General features: G+C 33.6%; 2 protein-coding genes across 2 annotated transcripts in view; one reads left to right on the plus strand and one right to left on the minus strand.

Moving 5' to 3' along the window:
• LOC145301289 (uncharacterized) overlaps window positions 1-23,296 on the plus strand; it is a 539,758-nt gene that overhangs the window by 87,841 nt on the left and 428,621 nt on the right. The gene's annotated exons all lie outside the window — the stretch shown is intronic.
• Window positions 17,622-23,296, minus strand: part of LOC145301257 (uncharacterized) — a 61,937-nt gene continuing 56,262 nt past the window's right edge. The window contains exons 23-30 of the mRNA XM_080144561.1: window positions 22,315-22,731; window positions 22,066-22,186; window positions 21,002-21,231; window positions 20,493-20,838; window positions 19,516-19,733; window positions 18,999-19,391; window positions 18,345-18,523; window positions 17,622-17,722 (exon numbers count right to left, since the gene is read on the minus strand). Of these exons, the coding sequence (XP_080000687.1) occupies window positions 18,368-18,523; window positions 18,999-19,391; window positions 19,516-19,733; window positions 20,493-20,838; window positions 21,002-21,231; window positions 22,066-22,186; window positions 22,315-22,731 (1,881 nt within the window). The 3' untranslated portion in view covers window positions 17,622-17,722; window positions 18,345-18,367. The remainder of the gene's footprint in view (window positions 17,723-18,344; window positions 18,524-18,998; window positions 19,392-19,515; window positions 19,734-20,492; window positions 20,839-21,001; window positions 21,232-22,065; window positions 22,187-22,314; window positions 22,732-23,296) is intronic.

Genomic DNA, 23,296 nt, shown 5'->3' on the forward strand with positions numbered 1-23,296 from the left:
GTTATGACTCGTCCGTGCAGCTGAATCTCTTCCCATTTTTACTTTCTTGTCTTATTCTTTGCCTCTCTGTTTTTCGTCTTATTCATATTTTCAATATCTCTTGCTCCAGTAATTATTCGTGTTAGTGTTCGGCATTATGTATTTTTCTAATTTTTTTCGTGTCATTCCTACAGTCTTCTATATTAACCAGTCTTCTGCCTCCGTCTGCATTATGTATTTTCTGATTATTTTCGCATCATTCACACAGTCTTCTATACTAACTAGTCCTCTGCATCCGTATTTCCTTTTCACATAGAGTCGATTAATATCATCCTTTGAGAGTAGTGCATTGTGCATGGCCATAAGTTTCCTGATCTTCTTTGGTCCACCCTATAAACGGTCCAAAGTATCTTACTAGTGATACTGCCCATGTGTTTATACCTTTTATTGGGTTCCTATTATATAGTTTAGTTTGTCAGAGTTTTCTTGTTCTTCTTAGGTATTCTTTTCTTATTGTCTCTTTCATTTTTGTTGCTTTGATTGTTTCTGCTTCCAGAACTTTCAAACATCTATAGGTATCATTTTCACCTTGTGTCCTCATCTCCGCTTGGTTGAGTAGTTCTATGCCTTCAATTGCTACTAGTTTTTCCATTCTCATAACTAGCAGTGTACGCTTTTTCATACCAAATTCCATTTGAATATTCTGGCTTAAGATTCTGGTTTTGTTCATTAGCATCTCTAGTTCCTTTTTGGTTCTTGCAAAAAGTTTCAGATTATTATTATTATTATTATTATTATTATTATTATTATTATTATTATTATTATGTTCGTTAATTTCACAGTGTTGAGATGTTTTCCACGTTTCTTTTTTTTTTTTCGATTAAGAGCAGGATTTTACATTAAAGCTAGTGAACATAGTCAAAAAAGTCAATTAGATGGAAAGCACCTGGCATAGAATGTTTGCTGTTCCAAGTAGAAATGACTTCTGGAGTACGGTAATGTTGTACTTGATTCCCAAGGAGATCAACTGTTTCTCGAAATTATTTGGGATGGAGCCAAGTGCACCTATGATGATTGGCACAACGGAAGTTTTCTTATTCCACAACCTAGCAATCTCCACCTTCAGTTTTTGATAGTTCCGTAGTTTCTCATTCCTTTTGCCTATTAAGTTGATGTCGTTTGGGCAAGCTACATCAATAATTTTATTTTATTTTTTTTGCAACTACAATATCCGGTTTCCTGTGAGTTATCTCTTGGTTGCACTGAACCATGAAATTCCAGAGAATCTTAACGTCCTCATTTTCCACTACAACTTCCGAGTGATATTGAAACCATTTGTCTGTCACTTAGATTTCAAACTTTTGGCACAACTTGCAATTATTATTATTTTTTTTTTTTGTTTTGTTATAAATCTTTGCAAGCTTGTTATGAGATAAGGATACCAACGATACATATCAAATCTTTGAAATTTATATCTGTATTTGTTCAGTTCTTCCTTTTCTACCATCCTTTACTCTTGTTTTTCATGTTTCTTGAACACCCTTTCTTCTTTGTTTACCATGTGTGTCCTTTTATACCATTATTGTTGAGCCATATATTTGCTGATTTCTATTTTTAATCTTGTAATAACAGATTTGGCCCCAGTAGAGATTAAGTTCTTCAGATTTGTAATATTTTTGTTGGGATGTGTGGTAGGAGTCTGTTTCCCTTTTCCAGTATTTCATCATTTGGGATACAGAAAGTGATTGCGAATTTAGTAGAGATCATGTATGAGATGGATAAAACTACATCTTCATCTCAGGGCTGGCAAGTCGCATGTTAAGCTCCTCAGTTATGACATTTTGAAACTGAAAAGTAAACAAACCAATGATGCATTTCTTATAGAATTATTAAATCGGTTAAACAGTCTCGAAGTACAACAATCTAAAGATGCAACCTCAGATGATGTTTCCCAAACTATCAAGTGTAATTTTAAGTTAAAAGACAAAGATTAGATATCGGGCCAAATAATTGAAATGGCTGAAAAAGCAAATCAAGATTGTTGCAACAAATCTGCTAACTTCAGAAATCTACACTGTTACCCTGCTTACGTCATCGATAAACATTCTGGAGGAAATTGGCAGAAGAATGGAATGTGTTTCAGCTGTGGAGACTCCTGTAAACTTTATATCCTCCCTCATTTAAGCACAAATGCAGGCTGGAGTCGTAATCAAACTATTTTGAACCAAAATGATGAACCAACTACCAATATCAGTGAATGCCTTATCTGCTGGAAATCACTTTGTCGATCTGCTAAACCACAGCTAACAGCCTCCATCAACTACTCCTTTGAATAACACTGATCTAACACCTTATGACTGCTAAACAACTTGCCTACACCTGGAGAGGTTGTTGCTGCTAAAAAGTCTTAAGCTGCAGGCAAAGATAATATCCCTTTTGAGATTCTCAAACATAGCACAAGTATATTAGGGCCTATCATTGGAGACATTATCAATCGGGTTTGGAAGACTGAAATACTCCTCCAAGACTGGAGCAATGCATCACTGGTACCATTCTTTCAGAAAAATGATAAATGCTGCTGCAGCACCTAACATGGTATCAGTCTGATCAACGTGCCTACTTAATATTCACTTTGATTCTTCTGAAAGGATTCTAATTAGAATGTAATTCAGAACGAGGTTAAACAAATGTGGTTTTCATCCATGCTGTTGATGTACTGAACAAATCTTCGCCCTAAGACGATTCCTTGAACATCGTTGGTGCTTCTAGCAATGGACAGCGGTCTGTTTTATTGATTTCACTGCTGCATTTGACTCTGTCGATTGTGGCAGCTTCTGGAAAGTTATGTAAGCAGGTGCTATTCTGCCTAAATTCCCCAGTCTTCTTAAAACATACTACTGCTCAACACGATCTCATATACACATGAATGATAAGGGTTGAAACCCTTTAAAATACTGTCTGGCGTTTGACAAGGATGTGCTCCTTTGTCTACACTTTTCAATTATGTTATTGACTGGATTATTTCAAATGTCTTAACAGAGTTTCACTGTTGGATGAAACTTTGTCATGAAGGACTAGATTAAGCAGATGATATCACATTACTCGGTAAAACATTTGCTCAGTCTGCTTTTAATTAGTTTCAAGATGTTAGATAGTAGATTGGGCTGAAAATAAATGCCTTAAACACAAAAATACTCACTACTGGCATCACCCCAAAAAACTAAACATTCTCATTTGTAGTGATCTTGAATAGATTGACAGTTTCAAATATTTTGCCACTTCATCACATCCAAAGTTTCACAGTTTCAAATATCTTGCCACTATCATCACAGCCAAAGATGAAGATGGAGCTGACATGAGTTAACCTTGCACGTCATGCCTTCTGCCGACTTAATTCCTGACTCTGGTCAAGATCTGAGATAAGGCACAGCATCAAAATAAGGATCTATCAAGTGTTGTTGTGAACGTCCTCCTTTATGTCAGTGATTTTGGACTATGAGAATGTAAGACATTAGGCGATTTGGAACTTTTAATCACCACTAAATGCATCGCATCCTCAACAGACGTTTTACTAAAACCGTCTGTTTTTCATATGCATATTAGATGCCTGGAAGTCTCATTAACTCATGAGATCGCCAGTCTATAAGTAAACACAGCAGCTATTTTTTTCTTTATTCTCCTTGCTTGATACGAACACTGAATGTCGTACAAAGCATCAGGTTTGTACTAATTTTTAATCACAGAGCCAGCATTCGTAAGATGCCAACCATGTCCCTCATGTTGACTATTGATGACTTCACATATTTTTTTGAATCTCATAGCCTTAATTTTTGTTTAGTATTATATTTAATGATTTGGTTCAGGTGGCAACACCAAGCCTATCACATTATCGCAGGGATAGTGTTTATCAACCATCTGAATAAAAATAACTTATTTTGTGACAAGTAATATATCCTATAAATTCAATTGCTGATGTGCTAACTGTAATATTGTAATCAGCAAATCTCCTGATGGGATCTTTGTTTCTAAAGCAATAGTACTTAACATATAATAGTATCTTGTACAAATCGTTTTTTCACGAACTTTCTAGCTATAGAGTATCTGACAATATTTTTTTAGTCATTGAATCCTTTCTCTTGATAGGTTTGTAAAGTAATTGTTGATGGGCAGAGATTGGAATCACATAGAATCAATGCCGACATATCACACTGATCTATTCTGGGCCCATCACTATTCTCGATCTTTACTAATCATTTGCTAAATCATATCCTGAGATCATTTGATGACATCTACACAGTCGACACAACTGTCTATGGCTGCACTGTGAAGAGTATTGGTAATTAAGTTCTTGCTGATTCCTTCTCTTCAGACTTTGAATATGTGGTGCAGTGGAGAAAAAGTGGCTTGTTACTTGAATACATTTAAAATCAAACTTCTTTAAGTTTAGATCGTTTGGATCCATATTTTTTCCCAGTCAAAATGAATGGTCCTTTTCTTGAAGAATCCTCAGTTTTTATAAACTGTTAGGACTAATTTTCATCCCACATCTAAAATGGAAACCATATATCAAGTTTGTCGATAGGATCACTGGAAAAATGGTTAGATCGTTTTACAATTCCTCAGAAACAAATGTATTTGTCGTGGTGTGTATTTACTATGCTCGCCATTTGTAAACAATCTCATATATGCTGCCTGTCGATAGACAACCGTCATTACTGCCATGTGCTAAGAATATTAACAACCTTTTTCTCGTTTCAAACAGAAAAGAAAAACCACACAAATTCAACCTGTTCTCCATGAAACAAAACGAAAAGACTTCAATTCCGAGGTGAAATGATTAACAACAACTAACACCCAATACACTACTGACTATTATTAATACCAGCTTACATTAATTTTAGTCATTTATTTGTGTACTGGATGCACTGCTGTTGAGTAAGCAGTTTTTCATAAATGCCGAAAACTTTGGCCACAAATGGATTTTCGGTGTGGAATCAAAGAGTCTACCTAGCTGTGACTTAGATGCACCAAATCAAGTCGACAGGGCTTGGCAGCCCACAGCTCTCAGCAGCAGCAGTTGTTCAAACAGCCCTTATCAGGGGTATCTCCGAAAGTTTTTCACAACAAACAAACAAACAGCCCTTTTCAAAGCTAACTTCTGAAAGTTTTTCCACCTTCAAGATATCACTGCCTACACTTTGAGATGCCTGCCCACTCCTCCAGTTGCTTCCAGTGTCTCCTGCAGTCTCCAGCTAACCAGCTTCCAGCCATTTCAGACCACTCCTGCAGCAAAACCCAACTGCCTCTGGCACCTCCAGCCACTCGCTCCAGCGACCCACTAACGTCCAGCTCAGCATCCTATTGATGCTTACTTTCCAGTACCTACTGACGTCCGTCTCAGCAGCCCGCTAACGCTCACCTTCCAGTGCCTACTGATGTTTAGCTCACCAGCCCGCTAATGCCTACTTTCCAGTGCTCACCGACGTCCAGCTCCTGATCTTGACACACGATCTCAGATATTTTTTTTTTGCCTTACGATCTTTCATCTTTGGTTGTAAATAAAAGAGATGGTTCCTATCGTTCTTTTAATTGAACACTCTGTGTTTATTATTTCTTCTCTCTCTTTCCTATTACCTTCGTTTGTCTTGTGTCTAATATTGTGTCAATTATTTCTATCACCTTTCACTCCCTTCTGCAAAATATTAATTGAAATAAACAAAAAATGTAAAGTATAGTTTTAGGATACATATTGTTGGTAAATTAATTTGCAAGCAATGAAAATGTACTTTGTTATTATATATTACTAGATAAAATCACTTAATATAGTTAGAAAACAATTGCATTTTCTGTGGAAGGGTTTCTGTTCCTTTATTCTTCTTTCATAAATTCCAACAATTACTCAGACTCAAGAAAATGCAGTAGTAGGAGTGGCATGAATGAACGATAGCTAGTCGTCCAGTATGTTTGTTTCAGACAATACAAGTCCCAATCAGGTGATATAAGTTATTTAAAACTACTATTGAAATAAATACTTTTTCTTTAATGGAAAATATTAGAGTTCACAATCCTCACTATCAAGAAATATGATCAAAAGAACATGTAATGAATGACAAGAACAAAAGAAAATAAAAACGAATTCGTGTGTGTGTGACAACAGATGGTATTTATCTCCTTTAAATTAGTATACACTTTTATTAGGAAACAGTTCGGAAAGGATGGGTTATTATCTTAGGATAATAATTTTATCCTGAGCTGGTTGTCATCTAGTCTTTCTCAAAGAGTTGTTGAGTTGATGTTACCACCACTGCTGTGGAAAGAATTGTTGGCAGGAGAGAGCTATAGACGATGATAACGAATGTTGTTACGTTAAGATCGATTGGTGGTTGCTATCATCTGTATTGTTACAGCTATTTTCGATGCCTGTAGAAGTCTGCATGCGGTGAGCAATTTCATGTACTTATCAGAAAATTGTGTTGCAAGAGCTGCTGACCTAGCTGCTGCCTCATCAAATAATGAGATCAGAGTATAAAATCTCTAAATGAAAAAAAAAAAAAAATAGCGCAGCCTTTTTATACAGTTGCTGGTAATGAAGTGAAATCTGATTGGCGAGATTTAATTAGATGGCAAAATGACGATGTGCACAAAAAGGCAAAAGTATGTTTATTTTTGACATGCAAACAGCTGTTAAAGATCAAATATTTGATTTTGTTAGAAGAAGTGACAAACCATAAACGTATGTGTGTGTTTGTGTGTGTGTGATCAAATAGACTTCTGAAAAATGTTTTTGTACATTATTCAATGGCAAAGGGAAATGAATATTTGGTAAACTTTAATTAACCAGAACATTGGCAGAGATATTAGTAGTATTTATGATGTCAAGTTTGCTAGTTAGAAATCTTGTAAGTGTTCTATGACGTAACTATTTATAACATTCTACCAGTTTGATGAAAATAACTATAGAGAAGAGAATTAGTAGCAACATTTCTTCTGTGACAAAATGGCTGTTGAGAAGACAAGAGGAAATCGCCCACTAAATTTCCAGGTCGATTTTGTACTTTGTCAAAACAGAAAAGTACTGAGCGACATCTTTCCAGATGTTGCATCAATACTCAGTCTTAGGAGAGAATTGGCTCTTATACAAGTGAATAATTGCGCAAGGAGTGAGATATTTTCTTAAGTGGTAGAATAACCCAGACATTTTTCCAGTAAGATTAGTAACAAAATTTGATGTAGGTTTTCCATTACAGTTTTGCAGTGAAGATCAGAAGGTTTTCTCAAGGAGAGGAACATTCATAGCTATAGTAAGAATTTGACCGTTAATGTTGAAAGAAGAGAATCATAATTATAGATGTATTAATCAGTCACTTTTTCCCCATTGCTATACGTGCTCTAAGTCAGAAGAAAGAGAATCAGAATGATCTTAATAATCATTGTTTTTCGAATTGTTGTTAAAGATGGTTTGTATCATACACATAGATGTCAACGAATGATCTTAGAATGTGATTTGGGAGAGCATTGATAAATATCAGGAATAGAATTGAGTCTCGAATGGATCCTGATTTTTCATATTAGTGTCCTGTGGATTTCACAGATGAGTGATCAACTCAATGTCGACATGCATTGAGTTTATCACTCATCTGTGAAATCCACAGGACACTAATATGAAAAATGATAGGCTTAAAAAATATAGGCTCTTGCTATTTTTTTTTTTATAATATCAACAGTTTTGAAAAAGAAAAAACACATAGTAATTGTAGCATTTTCTAAAAAATCAGAGTTGAAGAAATTTGAATGATATGCAAAAATTCGTTCGGGAATCATAAAAATTAAATCGAGAATAAAAAATTGTGCAATTTCCAAATGATGTTTTAAAAATTGACTGTGATCGACATATATCTTAAGATAACGAATGAAATAATAGATTCCCTCAATCGCTTTAGCTGGAAAATAGATTTCTATCATTTTTATAAGTGCCGAAATTGGTAATTAGAAACTTATGACCTTGAAGGGTCGATAATAATTAAGACAACATGGTGGCATATTTTAAAAAATCTGTATTTACAGAAGTGCAAAATAGTATGTCACAGAAAGACTGCTCCTAGATTGCATTGCCACTTGTCACAATTTCATCTGTACATATTGTGTGGAAAGGCCATTTAGTCACGAATAGGGTAGATCGTCATCACACCATAACACCTTTTTTTAAAACTTGCTCTCTATGAAGTCAAAACTTTTCGTTTTACAGTTAATTGCAATTTGGTTTGTAATCTTGTACTTTCCTTTTGATATTTGTTGTTCAGTAACTGTAGAATTTGTAGCTTAAATATGCCGAACACGACATCCTTTAGTTCGTTCTCTGAAGTATTATTCTTGAGAGCATCTGAATATCGTATCCTCATCTGATTCATGTGCCTTTTATGGGTAAATTGGACACCTTCACCAGGTAAAGTATGTTCCCAATCCGTTTATCCACTATCCCTGTTTCCCAGTAGGATTTTTTTGAACATCTGAAAGAAACTTTTTTTCAACGTTGAAGCATCAATTCGCAACAAATTTTCCACATCCCGGTTTCATACGGGTTGGCAATAGTCTATCAAATACTGTTTTCATCTTTCTGAAAGCATTGCTTCTGCTGACGTCATAGAAGATAGGACATTGCTATATAGCTGCAAAAATGCTTGAATGATCTTTCGAGTAGGTATACATTTAGCTTTTTTAAGCATTCTTTTGAATGTATCCATCTGACGATGGGTTCTCTAACGGCATGGCACAATTGTGATATACCCGGCTTTAACAGTTTGCCAGAACATTTAAAATTCACTGTGAATAGCAATGCAATACAGTCAACAATCTATTCACATAAAAAGCTGATCGTTACTTCCATTTCTTACATTTTAATATTTCCTTTAAATATAACGTCAGCAATTAACTCACCTTCAAATTTTATTTGTTCCCCAGTGACGCTTTTGACTATTTTTGTAGTTCTTCATCAAATATCGTTTTCTAATTTTTTCTACATTTCAAGATTTATTACCGACAAATTGGAGCTGGAAGCAAGTTGTAATTTAATATTTTTATTCTGTTCTTACTTATACAAACTTCCTGATATTTTGAAGTTCGTCACTTCTAGCACTTTTTATATAGCTTTTTAAAAATGTTTTACTTAACTCTGTAGTGCGTACTTTTTGTGTCTCATGCGATCACAATTAAAGCACTTTTTCATTTTTATATGGACAGTCTTTGTACGAATGCATTTGCTCACAATCAAAACACGATTTAGGATGCAAATTATTTTTCTTTTGTTTACCAAATTTAGTTGGTGAATTAATTTTCTTTTTGTAACATATTTTTCTAATATGTGACACTTCGCTTTGCTCAATGTCTCTTGAATCTAAGCGAATGCTAATACAACATTGGCAGTCCTCTCTGACATGCTGAAACTTTAAATCAGGTTAATTCTTTAGTTAATTAAGAACTCTTCTAATTTCTACATCCGCATTTGATACTAACCCATGTGCAAAGATTAGACATTTAAAAAATTGTTAATGCTCAATTCTGACAATTTGAAATCATTGCTAGTGAAAGTAGTATACTCTTCGTTTTCTTTTCATTATGAGATTCATACATTTACATCTTTTGTAAAAAAAAAAAATTTTTAGAGCTAAACAATTTAGTTAATAATTGTATATTTAAAAACATGTAAAATTGCTAAATTTTTATAGTAATATAATACTTAAAGTAATCAGTATGCTCAATTTTCTTAATAGTGAGCGAACCTTTTTACAATAGTCTCCTAAAAATAGCATTCCCCAGTCGAGGAATTTAGGAATAAACTAAATTTACAAAGACAGAAAGCAAGGTTTGGTAGGATGAACCTTCTAGTAGAACCTCAGCCCGATAGATAATCGACCACTGAAATGGTCCAGTTTCTGCTGGACTGATTATCGAGAACGGATCATCGACTGGTATGTCACAGGCAGTAGTCTCTAAGCAACTGAAGTTGTCGAGAAACCGGGTATATACTTCCTTTCTACGACAGAAAGATGTAACACAAGGCGAGAAGGTGGAGGAATGGAGCCAGCACCTCTAAAGAAGCTGCACTCTGACCTATTAAGAAATGCTCTTTAAACATTTTAACACTGATTGTTTTGATATTACTTTGAAAGTACAGAAGCTCAAAAGAGTAAGAAGTTGAAATTTTTCATCCCTTATCAAGGCCAAAAGCCATATAAGGATAAAGGTTAAAGAGATGGACGGATTTTCAGCCAAATAATGAAGAATATCATAAGAGGATTGGAAATGGTGAATGAGAATGGTTTATAACAAGCATTAGATTATATTGAATTTTAAGGCGACCATGTTGTAGTCAGCACACACATTCATTACTACTCACAGCATCACTACACCATAAATATGACTTCATAATAGGTTTATTTCTTAGAGGACTTCGTATATCTGTATACCGATAAAGTTGAGATTTTTTCTCGCTCTGACGTTGTTATTAAAAGCCTACTTTTTCTATTTAAAAATTATTTAAACAAATTCAGTGAACAACTTCATGCAGATTAACTAATTTGCATATTCCTTTGAAAAACGAGCGTTCAGACTCCAGTCATGGTATAACTGGAAATGTCTTCTCAACTATTAAATCATTTCCCTCTGATAGGTTCTTAAGAGTAGGGGTTGATGGGCAGAAATCAGAAGCTCTCAGTATTAATGCTGGAGTCCCTCAGGGGTCCATCCTGGGTCCAACTCTCTTCCTGATCTACATCAATGATCTTCCAACCCACATCCTTAGATCATTCGTAGACATCTATGCTGACGACACTACCATCTATGGTAGCACTTCGAAGACCATAAATGACTAAGTTCTCTCTGACTCTCTCTCCTCTGATCTTGAGCCCTTAGTAAAAAGGGGGGAAAAAGTGACTGGTTACTTTTAATGCATCTAAAACCAAGCTTCTATCTTTACATCATCAACGCTCTGTTGCCCAGCTGGCATCAATTGAAATGAATGGTTCTCGTCTTGAGGAGACCATGTTTTTTTGACAAGCTTCTGGGCTTGACCTTTACTCCCGATCTGAAATGGAACATGAATATCAAATCCATTGTCAAAGTCGCTGGATAAATGGTGGGATCCTTCTATCGCTCCAGTAGATATCTCACCCCTGATACAATTCTCTACCTATATAAAAGCCAGGTTAGGTCAACGATGGAGTACTGTTGGCACATCTGGGCAGGAGCTGCTAGAAGCAGCTTATCCTGTCTTGACAGAGTTCAAAATAGACTTTGTAGCTTAGTAGGGGATGCCCTTTTCTCTTCCCTGCAATCTCTTTCCCACAGAAGAGACGTAGCGAGTATGTCCCTGCTTTATCGTTATTTTCATGGCAGCTGCTCATCTGAACTTCAATCTATGGTCCCCCCCCCTCACCAGATTTCACGAAAAACACTCGTCTAGCCAAAACCAATGTCAATAATTTCCCACACTCTTTATCTGTGCCTACACCTAAACGTAGATTCCATGAACAGGGCTTCTTTCTTAGAACTCCACAGCTGACTACAATCTGATTGTCTTCAAGTCCAATGTGAACAAGTTCTTGTTGAACTATCTCCCTAAGTAATCCAAGTTATAAAATTCCCACTAATGTTTACTACGCTAAAATCACAATAACTAATGTATACCCATTAAACCTTATCCTCAAATGGCCTTTGGGCCTTGATAAGTGGTTACTCCCCTTGTAAAAAAATCCCCCAAAAAACCTATTATACATAATTCTATATATGTAGCTAAATTGTGCATAATTGCATAGAATTTAGAATAGAAAACGTTGTATATTGGTTTCTATTGGAGAAGATGATATATTAAACCGTGTCATGTGTTATCTAGTGATTGTAAGATATTGTTTTTTTAACAGACAAATAATAAACGTATAAATCATATGTATGTTGTATAGCCAGGACCACATGATATTGACGTGTAAACTAAATAATGTTGTATCAGACTTATCACATGGGATATTTTTACAGTTCATATGTAAGAATAATAATATATGCCTCATACCTTTTTTTCTTGAAGAGTTCTTCTGTATCTTCCCGCTGCTCCATGATGAACCATGAAGCGACCAGCAGCATCCAATTGAAACATCTGTTCTTATTTGTGAAACCATTAAAACAACTCTTTATATTTTTATAATATAAATTTATTACAGTTGTCTCAAATGGTTTTCACAGGATCTGCAGTTCGTCTACATTTTCTGTTCTTACAGCCCGCTCCTAGCTGTCTGTCCACCCCTGTCTAGACGTCTGTCCGCTCTGGTGGTCAATCCTCAACTCTCTGAATCTCTCCAAAACTAACTACATCACATGTTCTCTTACGTCACCTAATTATGTGTCTCAAACCAACCTAATGTCCACAGCTAGTTATTTGTTTATTCAAAACCCCAAAATAATGTTTACATATATTTTCTTATTTTCACATTCCTTTTGCGATTCACACGTCAATCATTTCTTCCCCAATTTAATTGTTTATTCTTCTAATCATAATAACTGATCCAGCGACCATCCGTCGCTCAAATCAATTAATAAGAATACAATAACAATAATAATAATGTTTTGACCATTGACCCCGCTTGCCACAGTTAACAGATACTACGCTATGTTCACAGCCTAAAGGGTCATAACATTACATTTCTGGGTTCGTATAATTCAGTAAATTTTCATATACCAATAAGTTTTAAGCCAAAGAGAGATGACTTAAAAAGTAAGCTACAAAATTATCATATTTCATAATTGATAAGGGTCAAATTTTAATGTAGAGTTAAATAGCTGGGAATGATGTAGTTTAAACGAAGGATCCAAATTTAGTAAGCAAATATAGTTTCTATTATTCTAAACTGGATAAGAAATATAGATAAAGTATAAAGCTCAACAAAGACTGGAAATATTGTTCCGTAACTGCGAGCATTTTTTAGTATTTAGTTGTAGCAGTATTGATGGTGAAATAAGTGGCACCCTTTCCAGATCAATAAAACAACTTAACAATAAACTAACAATTATTATTAAAAAATTAAATTAACAATTAGTGGATTGGAAATTAATTGATTTTGTTCTCTGACATCTAGTCGCTGATATCAAGCTTGTAGAATCCCTGCTGGTTTATTTACTCTTGTTCTAAATGTTTTTTATCCAAAAATGCAAGGGTAGACATCTTCTCATCGGAGTGAAGCACACTCGTAGCTATTAGGTGGTTTTGCTGTCAGAATAATTATTAGAGGATATATATTATTTTATTTAGGTATCCAAGAACACAATACACGAATTGTAATGTTGGTTTTGGAGCCATGAGTAATTCAAGTAGATTATGGATGAATTGCAGATGTAGGTTAATGTTATGTAATGGATGGCTGGGACCATTCGATACATAACTGAAAAGAAAAACTTCTTTAAAAAAAAGATAATAAAAGATTTGAAAGGTGGGCATCGAATAATCGATTGTCCACCAGTCGAAGCGAAAAAATAATTGCATCGTAAACAGAGAAATCGGACGACAATTTTTTTGTTTACAAAAATGAAACGTGACATTCCTTGCACTGCAATGTAGAATGGAATGTTATATGAAGCTAGCATGAGATTATGGATTCACGTGTATAAACAAAGTCAATAGTCGGTCAGCTGAAGAGAAGTGGGTTACGATGTCTCTGGGTCAGATGCAGGAATGCATGTGTAACTGAGAAACGTGATCAGGAAATGCGTGATCCATTATCGATAACAGAGTGATCGACAGGTGGCGTGGAAAATCACCGAAAAAAAAACATGCTAATATAAAGAAGGTGATTTTTGGAGTCCAACAGAAGAGGTAGAGAAGAGGAGAGGAGAAGAAGAAAAAAAAGGAGAGAGAGAGACGCCGATAGCTGAGACGTGCGTTGTCGAGAGCATAACGTTTTCACTCTCCTCTCCATCACTGAAACGAACAGTAAGCCACACCGTTAAATTTTGAACTGTTAAAAATCTCTATGTACAGAACGAGAAAAATAATTTCAAAACAAAATATATTTTTATATAAAAAGCCAGCGTGTCTTACGTCTTGATTGGTATGCTGAGTTACGTCTGATGTTTGTGTGCATGTTAATTCTCTTTCAGCCGACAATATTATTATGACAAGCGAATGACAGCTGGAGAAAACCGAGAGAGAAAAATGCACGGTCAAGGGGGAAATAACTCTGCTGTCTTGGCCGTTACCATAACAACCAGAAAACTAAACAAAATAGATGATCAATAAAAGATGGCTGCTTGGTTTTGTTGCAGCAGGGAACTTACTAACTACGACCGTTCCCAACCTAGGGGTCCTGGCGCTATATAACATTAAACCCATGGGTAAATAATCAGTTTTAAGATTAAAAATATACTTTAGATTCTTAATTTGTTAAATAAGCTATCGTAGCCTTTTCTGTATCTGTTTAATTAAATTAATTAATAAATCATAGACGCTTTTTAGTATTTACTAGATCTGAAACATCAAACGGCCTTAGTTGTCTCCCTTTAACTGTTATAAGTACTAAATATGACCTTTATTTACACATAATTCTTTTACTAGTAAACAACGTAATGAATTATCCCCCTTCGTAGTTAGTTTTTTCACAACTATCTAGAACCATATTTTATTAGAACGATAATGAATTTTAAAATATTAAATAATGAAAAATAGAATAGGATCCGTTATTCGGAATGTTGTATGAGGATTAATAAATATAAGGTATTGTTTTTCTTTATTTTCCTATTTAATAAAATATTAACCCTAAACTGGTCTTAAATCTAAGTAATAAGATAATCGATACTTTGTAAACATTGATGCCACAAATGAGTGAATACGAAACTAAAAATTAACCGTAACGTTATAGCAAGGTTGTTCTAGCCGTATTATAAATATAGAAATAAAATTTTAAAAAATTCTTTTTTTTTTTAAATTAATTATGTGAAATAAAGAAATATGGAAATCTAATTTAGGAATTCAATGAATAGTATTTCTACAAGGTTTTAAATGGCTACGGGTTTTTGTTGAAATTTCATATGACTGGTTTTTAAATAAGGATACGAAAATTAGGTGATATATTAATATTTGAATGGGCTTTTGACGGAGGATGCCTCCAGGGTAAATGTTTTCATTTCCGTTAAGGGAATTTTCTTTAAACAATGTTCTATTGTCAAGAAGTCTGAAGAAATGCTGGTTATGTGAAAATTTTCAAAGGCCATAATACTTGAAATCGTCCAGCTGGTGTTGAAACAATTGTAACTTACAATGAAATACACTGTCTGTTGCTATCAATTCCTTTTTTGAAGTCTTGGTCTTGTTAATACAGACACTAGTGTTTCATCCTTTCGGGAATCTTCAGTGCAGGGTGTCACGATTAATACTAGTCGAACGATTTGAACCCCACAACACGAGACATCTCTGGCTCGATTAGCGGAGACCTAATCCATTCGGCTACCATTAACCGCATGAAATAACGTTGAATTTAAACATCTTCATTTTAAATGTTCATTTACGTCGGTCAGACAGTGATCTAATCGTTATACGATGATCTATATATATATATAATCGTTATACGATGATATATATATATATATATATATATATAATTATTTACTATAATATATAAAATAGATAATATAAAAAGACCATATCCAATCGGCTACCATTAACCGCGAGAAATAATGTTGAATTTAAACAGTTTATTTTTAAATGTTCTTTGCGTCAGTCACAGTAATCTAATCGTTATACGATGATCTATGCATAAGATCGACCGACTTAATTACCACTGAAAGTGCTCAACGATAAGAAACGAGTTTCTTAAAGGGGATGACATAATTATTTACTATAATAATAATTAAATACCTACAGACACTAGTGTTCCATCCTTTCGGGAATCTTCAGTGCAGGACCGGGATCCCGGGAACACGAGCCATCTTTTGCTCGATTAGCAAATATATATATATATATATATATATATATATATATATATATATATATATATATATATATATATATATATATATAAAACCGCAGTGTACACTTATACGTCAATACAGATATATGCATTTGGAAAAATATACTAATATTATAAACATTGCTCCCAGATAACATTAAATTTATTGTATAGTACACAACACTATAACAAAACATTTGAAGTCATTTCACTCAGGCAACACGACGTTTAAACATTTGATGTGTTTAAACGCCGTGTTGCCTGAGTGAAATGACTTCAAATGTTTTGTTATAGTGTTGCGTATTATACAATAAATTTAATGTTATCTGGGAGCAATAAAAGTACTAATACAATATTTCATGTGATAAGTGATATATGTAAATCCAAACGTACTTACTACTCTTAACAGAGTAGCCGTGTTATCTGGGAGAAATAATTTAAATGTGTTTCTCTCTTATGTTGTTGTATAGTAGAAAAGAAACTAAGCATTGCCTGTGACCAATAAAAGTAAGTTTATGGTATTATATTTAGTAAGTGGCATATATTAACCCAACATAGCTCAATATACTAAATAGAGAGGATGTGTTTATATACACTGCCCAATAAATGTTTTCTGCGTTTTGTTATGATTTATTTTAGACAAAGAACTTGGTGTTTCCCAAGAGTAATAATAGTAATAATACAATATTACATAAGGTAAGTGATATATGTTCATCCAAAAGTGCTCAATATTTGAGATAGAGCAATAGTGTTCAAACTCCATGTTATTCGAAAGCAATAACTCTAACATGTTTTGACTGGACAAGAAATCCGATGTCATCAGGGAACAATAAAATACAGTTTTTAAATGGTAAATTTGTTTTGCAAATGCTCAATACTCTAAATAAAGCTGAAATTCGGCATTGCTTGAAAGCAATACATTTAAAACTTAAAGCTTAGGTGAATATTTTACATTAGTATTATTATTTTCAATACATTAAAACAAGAGAAAGGAATGGGCTGGGCAGAGGAGAAAGTAGAGGTGGAGAAAGGGATGAGAGTAAAATGAAGGAGACGAATAGAGAGAAAGCTAGAAAGACGGATGTAGAAGTAGAAGTTTTAATATAAAAACATTACACCATTACACATGCTTTTAACCTCTTCTATTTTGTTTTTTTATGGCCACGAGTAACGCCAGATAACAATGCTTTCAATGTATATAAAAGGCACATAATATGTCATTAAAAGAATGGAATGGCGTAAATAATTAAGAGAAAGACGAGGAAGAAAGAGGCAAAAGGAAAAGAGAAGATCTATTATAGTATCACAATATACTTTTAAATCATTTGATTTTGTGAAAACTGGTCATTAAACTGTTTTTGTTTACTAATAAATTATCAACTTATAAACTTATTGAAGGTAAGGGTTAATTATGAAAAATATTATATGAAAACTGAAAATAATGCCGGAAATGAACAAAATTTGATTACTTATGATGATAGTTGATGACAAGTATTTGTTGTCATTTAATATGTAGAAGACCATGTTGTAGTCCGCAGGGAAATTCTGTTTCAATTCATTGGAACACGCATTTTCTAATCTGTTTGAATGACAAATAATCATATCTAAAACATTACTTTTATTGACAAACAATGTAATTAACAAACACAACGCGAAAAGTAATTTGCTTAATGGAATTTATTTCTTAAAATATTAATCAATATAAAAACGAATTTTTATTTTTTATTGATATTTTCAGATGATTGACGTCTTTATGACACCTGAAAAGAAAAAAAAAAGACTGTTTAATATGTAGTAATTTATAATTAATCTAAAGTAGAATTATCTTTTTAAGCTTGCTGAATTTATCAGCATTTCAAAGGAAAGTTCTCCAATTAAAAAAAAACAAACAATAAAGTAAATGAAAACGAAAAGAATGTGCAATGTCACGTTATTCAGACTTGGTTGTGAAGCAGTGTTCACGAACGCTAACTGCTCATTTGAAAAGGTATTTAATTGATTCTGTTTAATTATCCATGAGGAAGCTATGATATTGAACACTTACTACTATCTAGAGATTTCTTCCTACAAATTAATTACTTGAAATTTCAATATATCGAACAACCTAAAACTAATTAGATCGTTTGCAATTACGTTTCAAAACAATTTTTAGTATGATTTGGATGTAGATTCTCTATAAAAGGAAGGAGATTTTCTCTTGATATACATGTTCAATTGAAAAAATAATTCGATACCATGAATTAATTATAGATGATAAATTTCCAAATGAGAGTTTGCTGTTATATAATAGTAAATCGGGTTTATCCATGAAAACATGTAAAACAAAGATTTAAAATTAAAAAGGAAAGTTGTGTCAATAAGAATTCTCCATTTTTAACTTACCTTTGGTTATATTTGGCCATCGTTTAGATTATGGGGCACATATATGGCGTTGATAGATAAACACCTTTCGTCTCACATTTTTTCATATAGTAGGATGTTATTTTACACAACTCAATAGGTGTTGCCTTTGAAGAGGACAATTGCATGGCACAAATCTTGTAGAATTGGCTAGGATCCACCTAAATACATCAACAGGAAAACAGAATCAGATCAACATTTGTTTTTATCATTAGTTTCAATCGAAATTAATACATTTTCAAAGATGATTTTATGAGCATTTTTGTCATTAAATCATACGAACAGTTGATTTAATAAAACGTATAAGAATCGTAAAAATTGCGTATGCTACTCAGTTTGAACCGATTTTTAAAAATATTATGAGCCATGTTACTTTTATAATCATTCAAACTTATAAAACCTACAAGAGTAATTGATGTGAGAATAAAATAGACTTTTTATGATTTTTGCTGCAAAAATAAAATAAAATATTATATTCATTATGAGAATGAAAGGAAAAGGGAGAAAGTTGATACATTTCGTAATCTATCGACACTTCTCAATGATTGTTATATTTCAGTAATATCTTGGCCATTATATTTCTTGAATTGTTATTTCAATAGATTTAATCTGAGAAAAAAAAGGAAGAATTTTTACCTGTTTGAAACAATAACGATATGGTGAATCAGTTTGCAAAAACAATCGAGTACATTCCGTGTTCTCAGGAACCATGTGACTGGGAGCAAAGTTGCGATGAGATCTGCATTGTCTGGACACTGACCATGACTCTGCAAATTGTTCCAAATCGTTGGTGTACCTATTATTGGACATAAGCATGTCGTCCATGGGCTCGTTGTTGTAATTACCAAAAAGACCGGCCATTTTGTTGAAATACCAACCACTGACTTGTACGGTGTACAATTCGTTATCATGGTCGCACATCACTTTGTATCCTCGTTTGCTCTGAACAACAATCAGGTTACCTTGGCGTCTAACAGTGGCATCGGTAAGTTGCAGTGGTAATTTTTCAAAACGCCCGGCCAGGAAAACCTTCAAAAATAAAATAAATTCAAATTAATAATTAAATAGCAATTAATATTAAATGAGAAGATAATTTCATTTCTCACAATTGATTTTTGTGCAAATAATAACGCAAAAACGAAAAGATGCATACCTTATTATTAGGGAAGATTTCCAATTGTTCATTATGAGCCGTTGTCACACTGAGGGATTTCAATGTTTTTGATCTGCGGTCTGCATTAAAGTTGGCAACAACAGTAAAGTCACCATCGACAAAATCACGTGCCAATAGATAGCTGCAAGTTCCCTTGTAATTTAAATGACGTCCATCAAAGGTTGTAATGTGATGACCAACGAACAGACTTGCTTCGGCTGAAAAGAAATCATTAAATTCTCTTATGACCTTAAAGTACTATAAAAGAAATAATCATGAATAACCCAGCTTATTTATAAAATTATATAACATATGATTTAATTAAAAAGATATTAATGAAAAAAATATTTTTTTAGATTTTAAAAGACTACATTTTTACATTAATGAACTAATTTATTTACACATGTAATATAGTGTTCATTACAGGTGTACAGAAACGATTCAATTAAAATTCAGTTCTAAAAACCACGAAAAGATTTCAGCATTGAATGCCCCAAAATGATTAACATACTTTAAAACGAAAAAAAAAAAAAATTATCCAAACCAAATATTCTCATCAAAAATAAGATTTTGACAAATATCAATACGAGCTTATAAACAATAGTTTATTGAAAAAGGCAATATGAAGACTTGCTTCGGCTGAAAAGAAAGCATCAAATATTCTTATGTGTGTGTGTGTGTGTATGTGTGTGTGTGTGTGTGTGTGTGAGAGAGAGAGAGAGAGAGAGAGAGAGAGAGAGAGAGAGAGAAGAGAGTTATTGATAAATATTAACAGGATCTTATGAACGATATTGTTCAGTTTAATTAATTGGCAATATGGAGAAATCGGATCACACACACACACACACACACACACACACACACACACACACACACACACACACACACACACACACACACACACATATATATATATAATCAATATTGAAAAGGAAGTAAATAAAATGGATGTATTAAACTGAAGTAAGATTGCCTACCTTTAAATGGAGGAATATTATCGTAAAGATCGGACGAAGGTTTCATCATGTAGTAAATGTCCCAAACATTAAAGTTCATGTTTGGCATCATATTGCTTAACTTCATCACAGCTCGTTCCACATCTTCTACACTCGACATGAAATGGTTGTAGGCATATTTGGCAGCACCAAAACGAATCTTAACAATAATCTCTCCACGTTTTGGATCGAAGACCAAAGTGTTCATTCCAATATCAGTGACAATGTCTTTGATTTCCTTGATTTTCTCAGCACCAACTTTGTACAAAGTGTTTTTCAGTCCCAACACATTGTCTTTAACATCCCAGTAATTGTATGACCATAAAACCTATTAGAAACAATGGCAAAAACATATAAGTTACTATAGAAAGACATTTCGACATATTTTAACAATTGAACGTGATTCCATTAGTAAACATCAAAGCAATTATCAATTAATTATTTTGAGTTTGAGATTCAGTTGAAAATGAAAAACAAAAGCTTTATGTTACCTGTTGGTAGACTTCGTTGATTGCATCCATGATGGCATCAACGATTGGATACTGTCTCACTTTGGAAATGTGACGATTCAATGTGGCATGAGCGGAATAGATGCTATTGGTCAAAGTGTTCATATGATCTTTGGCTTGCATTTTCTTTTCATTAATCATCTCATACATTGACATCACAATATCGATCAGCTTCCTTCCGTTAGGGTATTGGCGCAACTTCTCAATCAGTTCTAAAAACAAATTTCAAAAACAAAACATTATTTGATTTAATAGTGTATAAGTGAACATTTTTTTTACAAGCTGGTCACCACTTATCAAGGCCCGGAAGCCACTCAGGGATAAGGGTTATTGCATTTACAGTACGTTAATGTTGAGATTTAATAAAGTGTCTAGTTAAGGGAGAGGTTCATCAGGAATTTGTTTACGTTGGACTTGAAGACATCCAGGTTGTAGTCAGGTGGGAAACAGGCAGACGGGACAGAGTTCCACAGGCAGTTCTGAGAAAGAAGCTTTGTTCATGGAATCTACGTTTTGATTTAGGCACAGATAAAGAGTGGGGAAAATTTTTTACAGTGGTTTCAGCTATCAACAAATTATATTGCTACATATTAAGTTAGAGTTGATATGTTTTCAGCAGGTAAACATAAATGATAGTAAGTTCGATTGAAATGAACGAGTCGGTGTAATCATCTAAGATATTTGAAATAGTTTAAGAATCATTTACAAACCAGGAATTTTACACACCAGATATAATATAGTTCATGTCTTTAAACAAGAATAGTTACGGACCGAGATTATAGCATTCACCCCAAACAATGAAAACGAGAGAAACAGAAATATAGTTGCATGGGCAGGTCGAGGGTGAAGGTTGATCACTAATTGGTTAATTACAACCTTAAAAGCTCTTTCTTAGTTGCATGGTTTAAACCAATGTTATACACTTGAGTAAAACGGAATACAAGTTTTATCTAACTAAAATTGGGAGAACGATATTTAATGTTTCATGTTATTTAATGAAAACAAGTTTTTTTTTCGTGTTGAATATTCTAATAAGAAAATGTCACCTTTCATTGAATCTGGGTAATCTCTGATAAATGAATCGATGTCAGATTTCATTTCCATTGCGCGCTCATACAAAAGGTCATATTGATGTAGAGATTCATCAAGTAGTTCATTGACTTTGTTCTATTGAAAGAAAAGAAAAATACTTTCTTTTAATTTGAATGATCTGTTATATTAGCAAGAAATTCAATTGTATTTAATTTTATTTAAAAATAAAACTGAATGAATGTCGTTTGATGTAATCTGCTTACCATGAGCTGCATGCTGTATTTACCATAGAAGAAATCAAATTCTTTCTTAGCCTCATCCATTTGATTGCTCAAATATTGGTTGAATTCTTTCATTTCATGTCTCAGTTGGATAAGACCGTTGTTGTAGTTGACCCACATTTCATCGTAAGCATTGATGATGGCTTCCATTGCAGACTTGACATAGAAAGAATCCTGGTCGATCACCTGTTTCATATAACGCACGGCATGTTTGAAATCGGCCGACATACTTCTGTACTCGCTATCAAAATAATTTCCAATCGCTTCCATGTCTTCGCTGAATGATCGTTCAATAAGATTGAATCTCGTGGAAATTTCACTATCAATCACTTTACCGAGAGAATTGCCAAACGATTTCATTTCTCTTCCATATAAAGACAGTTTTTCGAAGGCAAACGTCTGCGAAAAAAGAAACAATAAAATACATCAATTAAGTTGTTGTTGTTGTTGTTGTTATTATTATTATTATTATTATTATTATTATTATTATTATTATTTTCTCACTTGTAACTTTTAGATTGTATTAATGAATTTTTATTACATAATAAAACATAATATTTCAGATAAAAAACAAGTGTAGATCGTTGTAGGGGACTAAAAATTAGAGGACACCGGGGATGGGTAATCTGCCCCTGCTCTAAGGCTGGTTGGTTTTTCCCTTTGGTCACGGGCAGACGTGTTGCCTTTTTCCCTCTCAAGAAGAGGAGAACCTTCGTTCCACCACAAGGTGAGCTCTGAGAACTTTTTCCACCAGTCGGTGAGTCTTATTGAACTGTCGCTATTGTATTGTGTTTTCTTGTTGTTTAAATGTTTGTCAGAGTGTAATAAATGTGTAAACATAATTGGGCAATTATGTTTATTCATATATTTTTGTTTAGTTAAAACTAACATCGTTTACGATGTCCCAAACTTAATAGAAAGAAAGACTTGTGGTGGGATTTAATTTGTCAATTAAAAGTGAGTA

Source organism: Euprymna scolopes, chromosome 2 (genome assembly GCF_053919585.1).
Source record: "Euprymna scolopes isolate OS-2025 chromosome 2, ASM5391958v1, whole genome shotgun sequence".
Classification (NCBI taxonomy): domain Eukaryota; kingdom Metazoa; phylum Mollusca; class Cephalopoda; order Sepiida; family Sepiolidae; genus Euprymna; species Euprymna scolopes.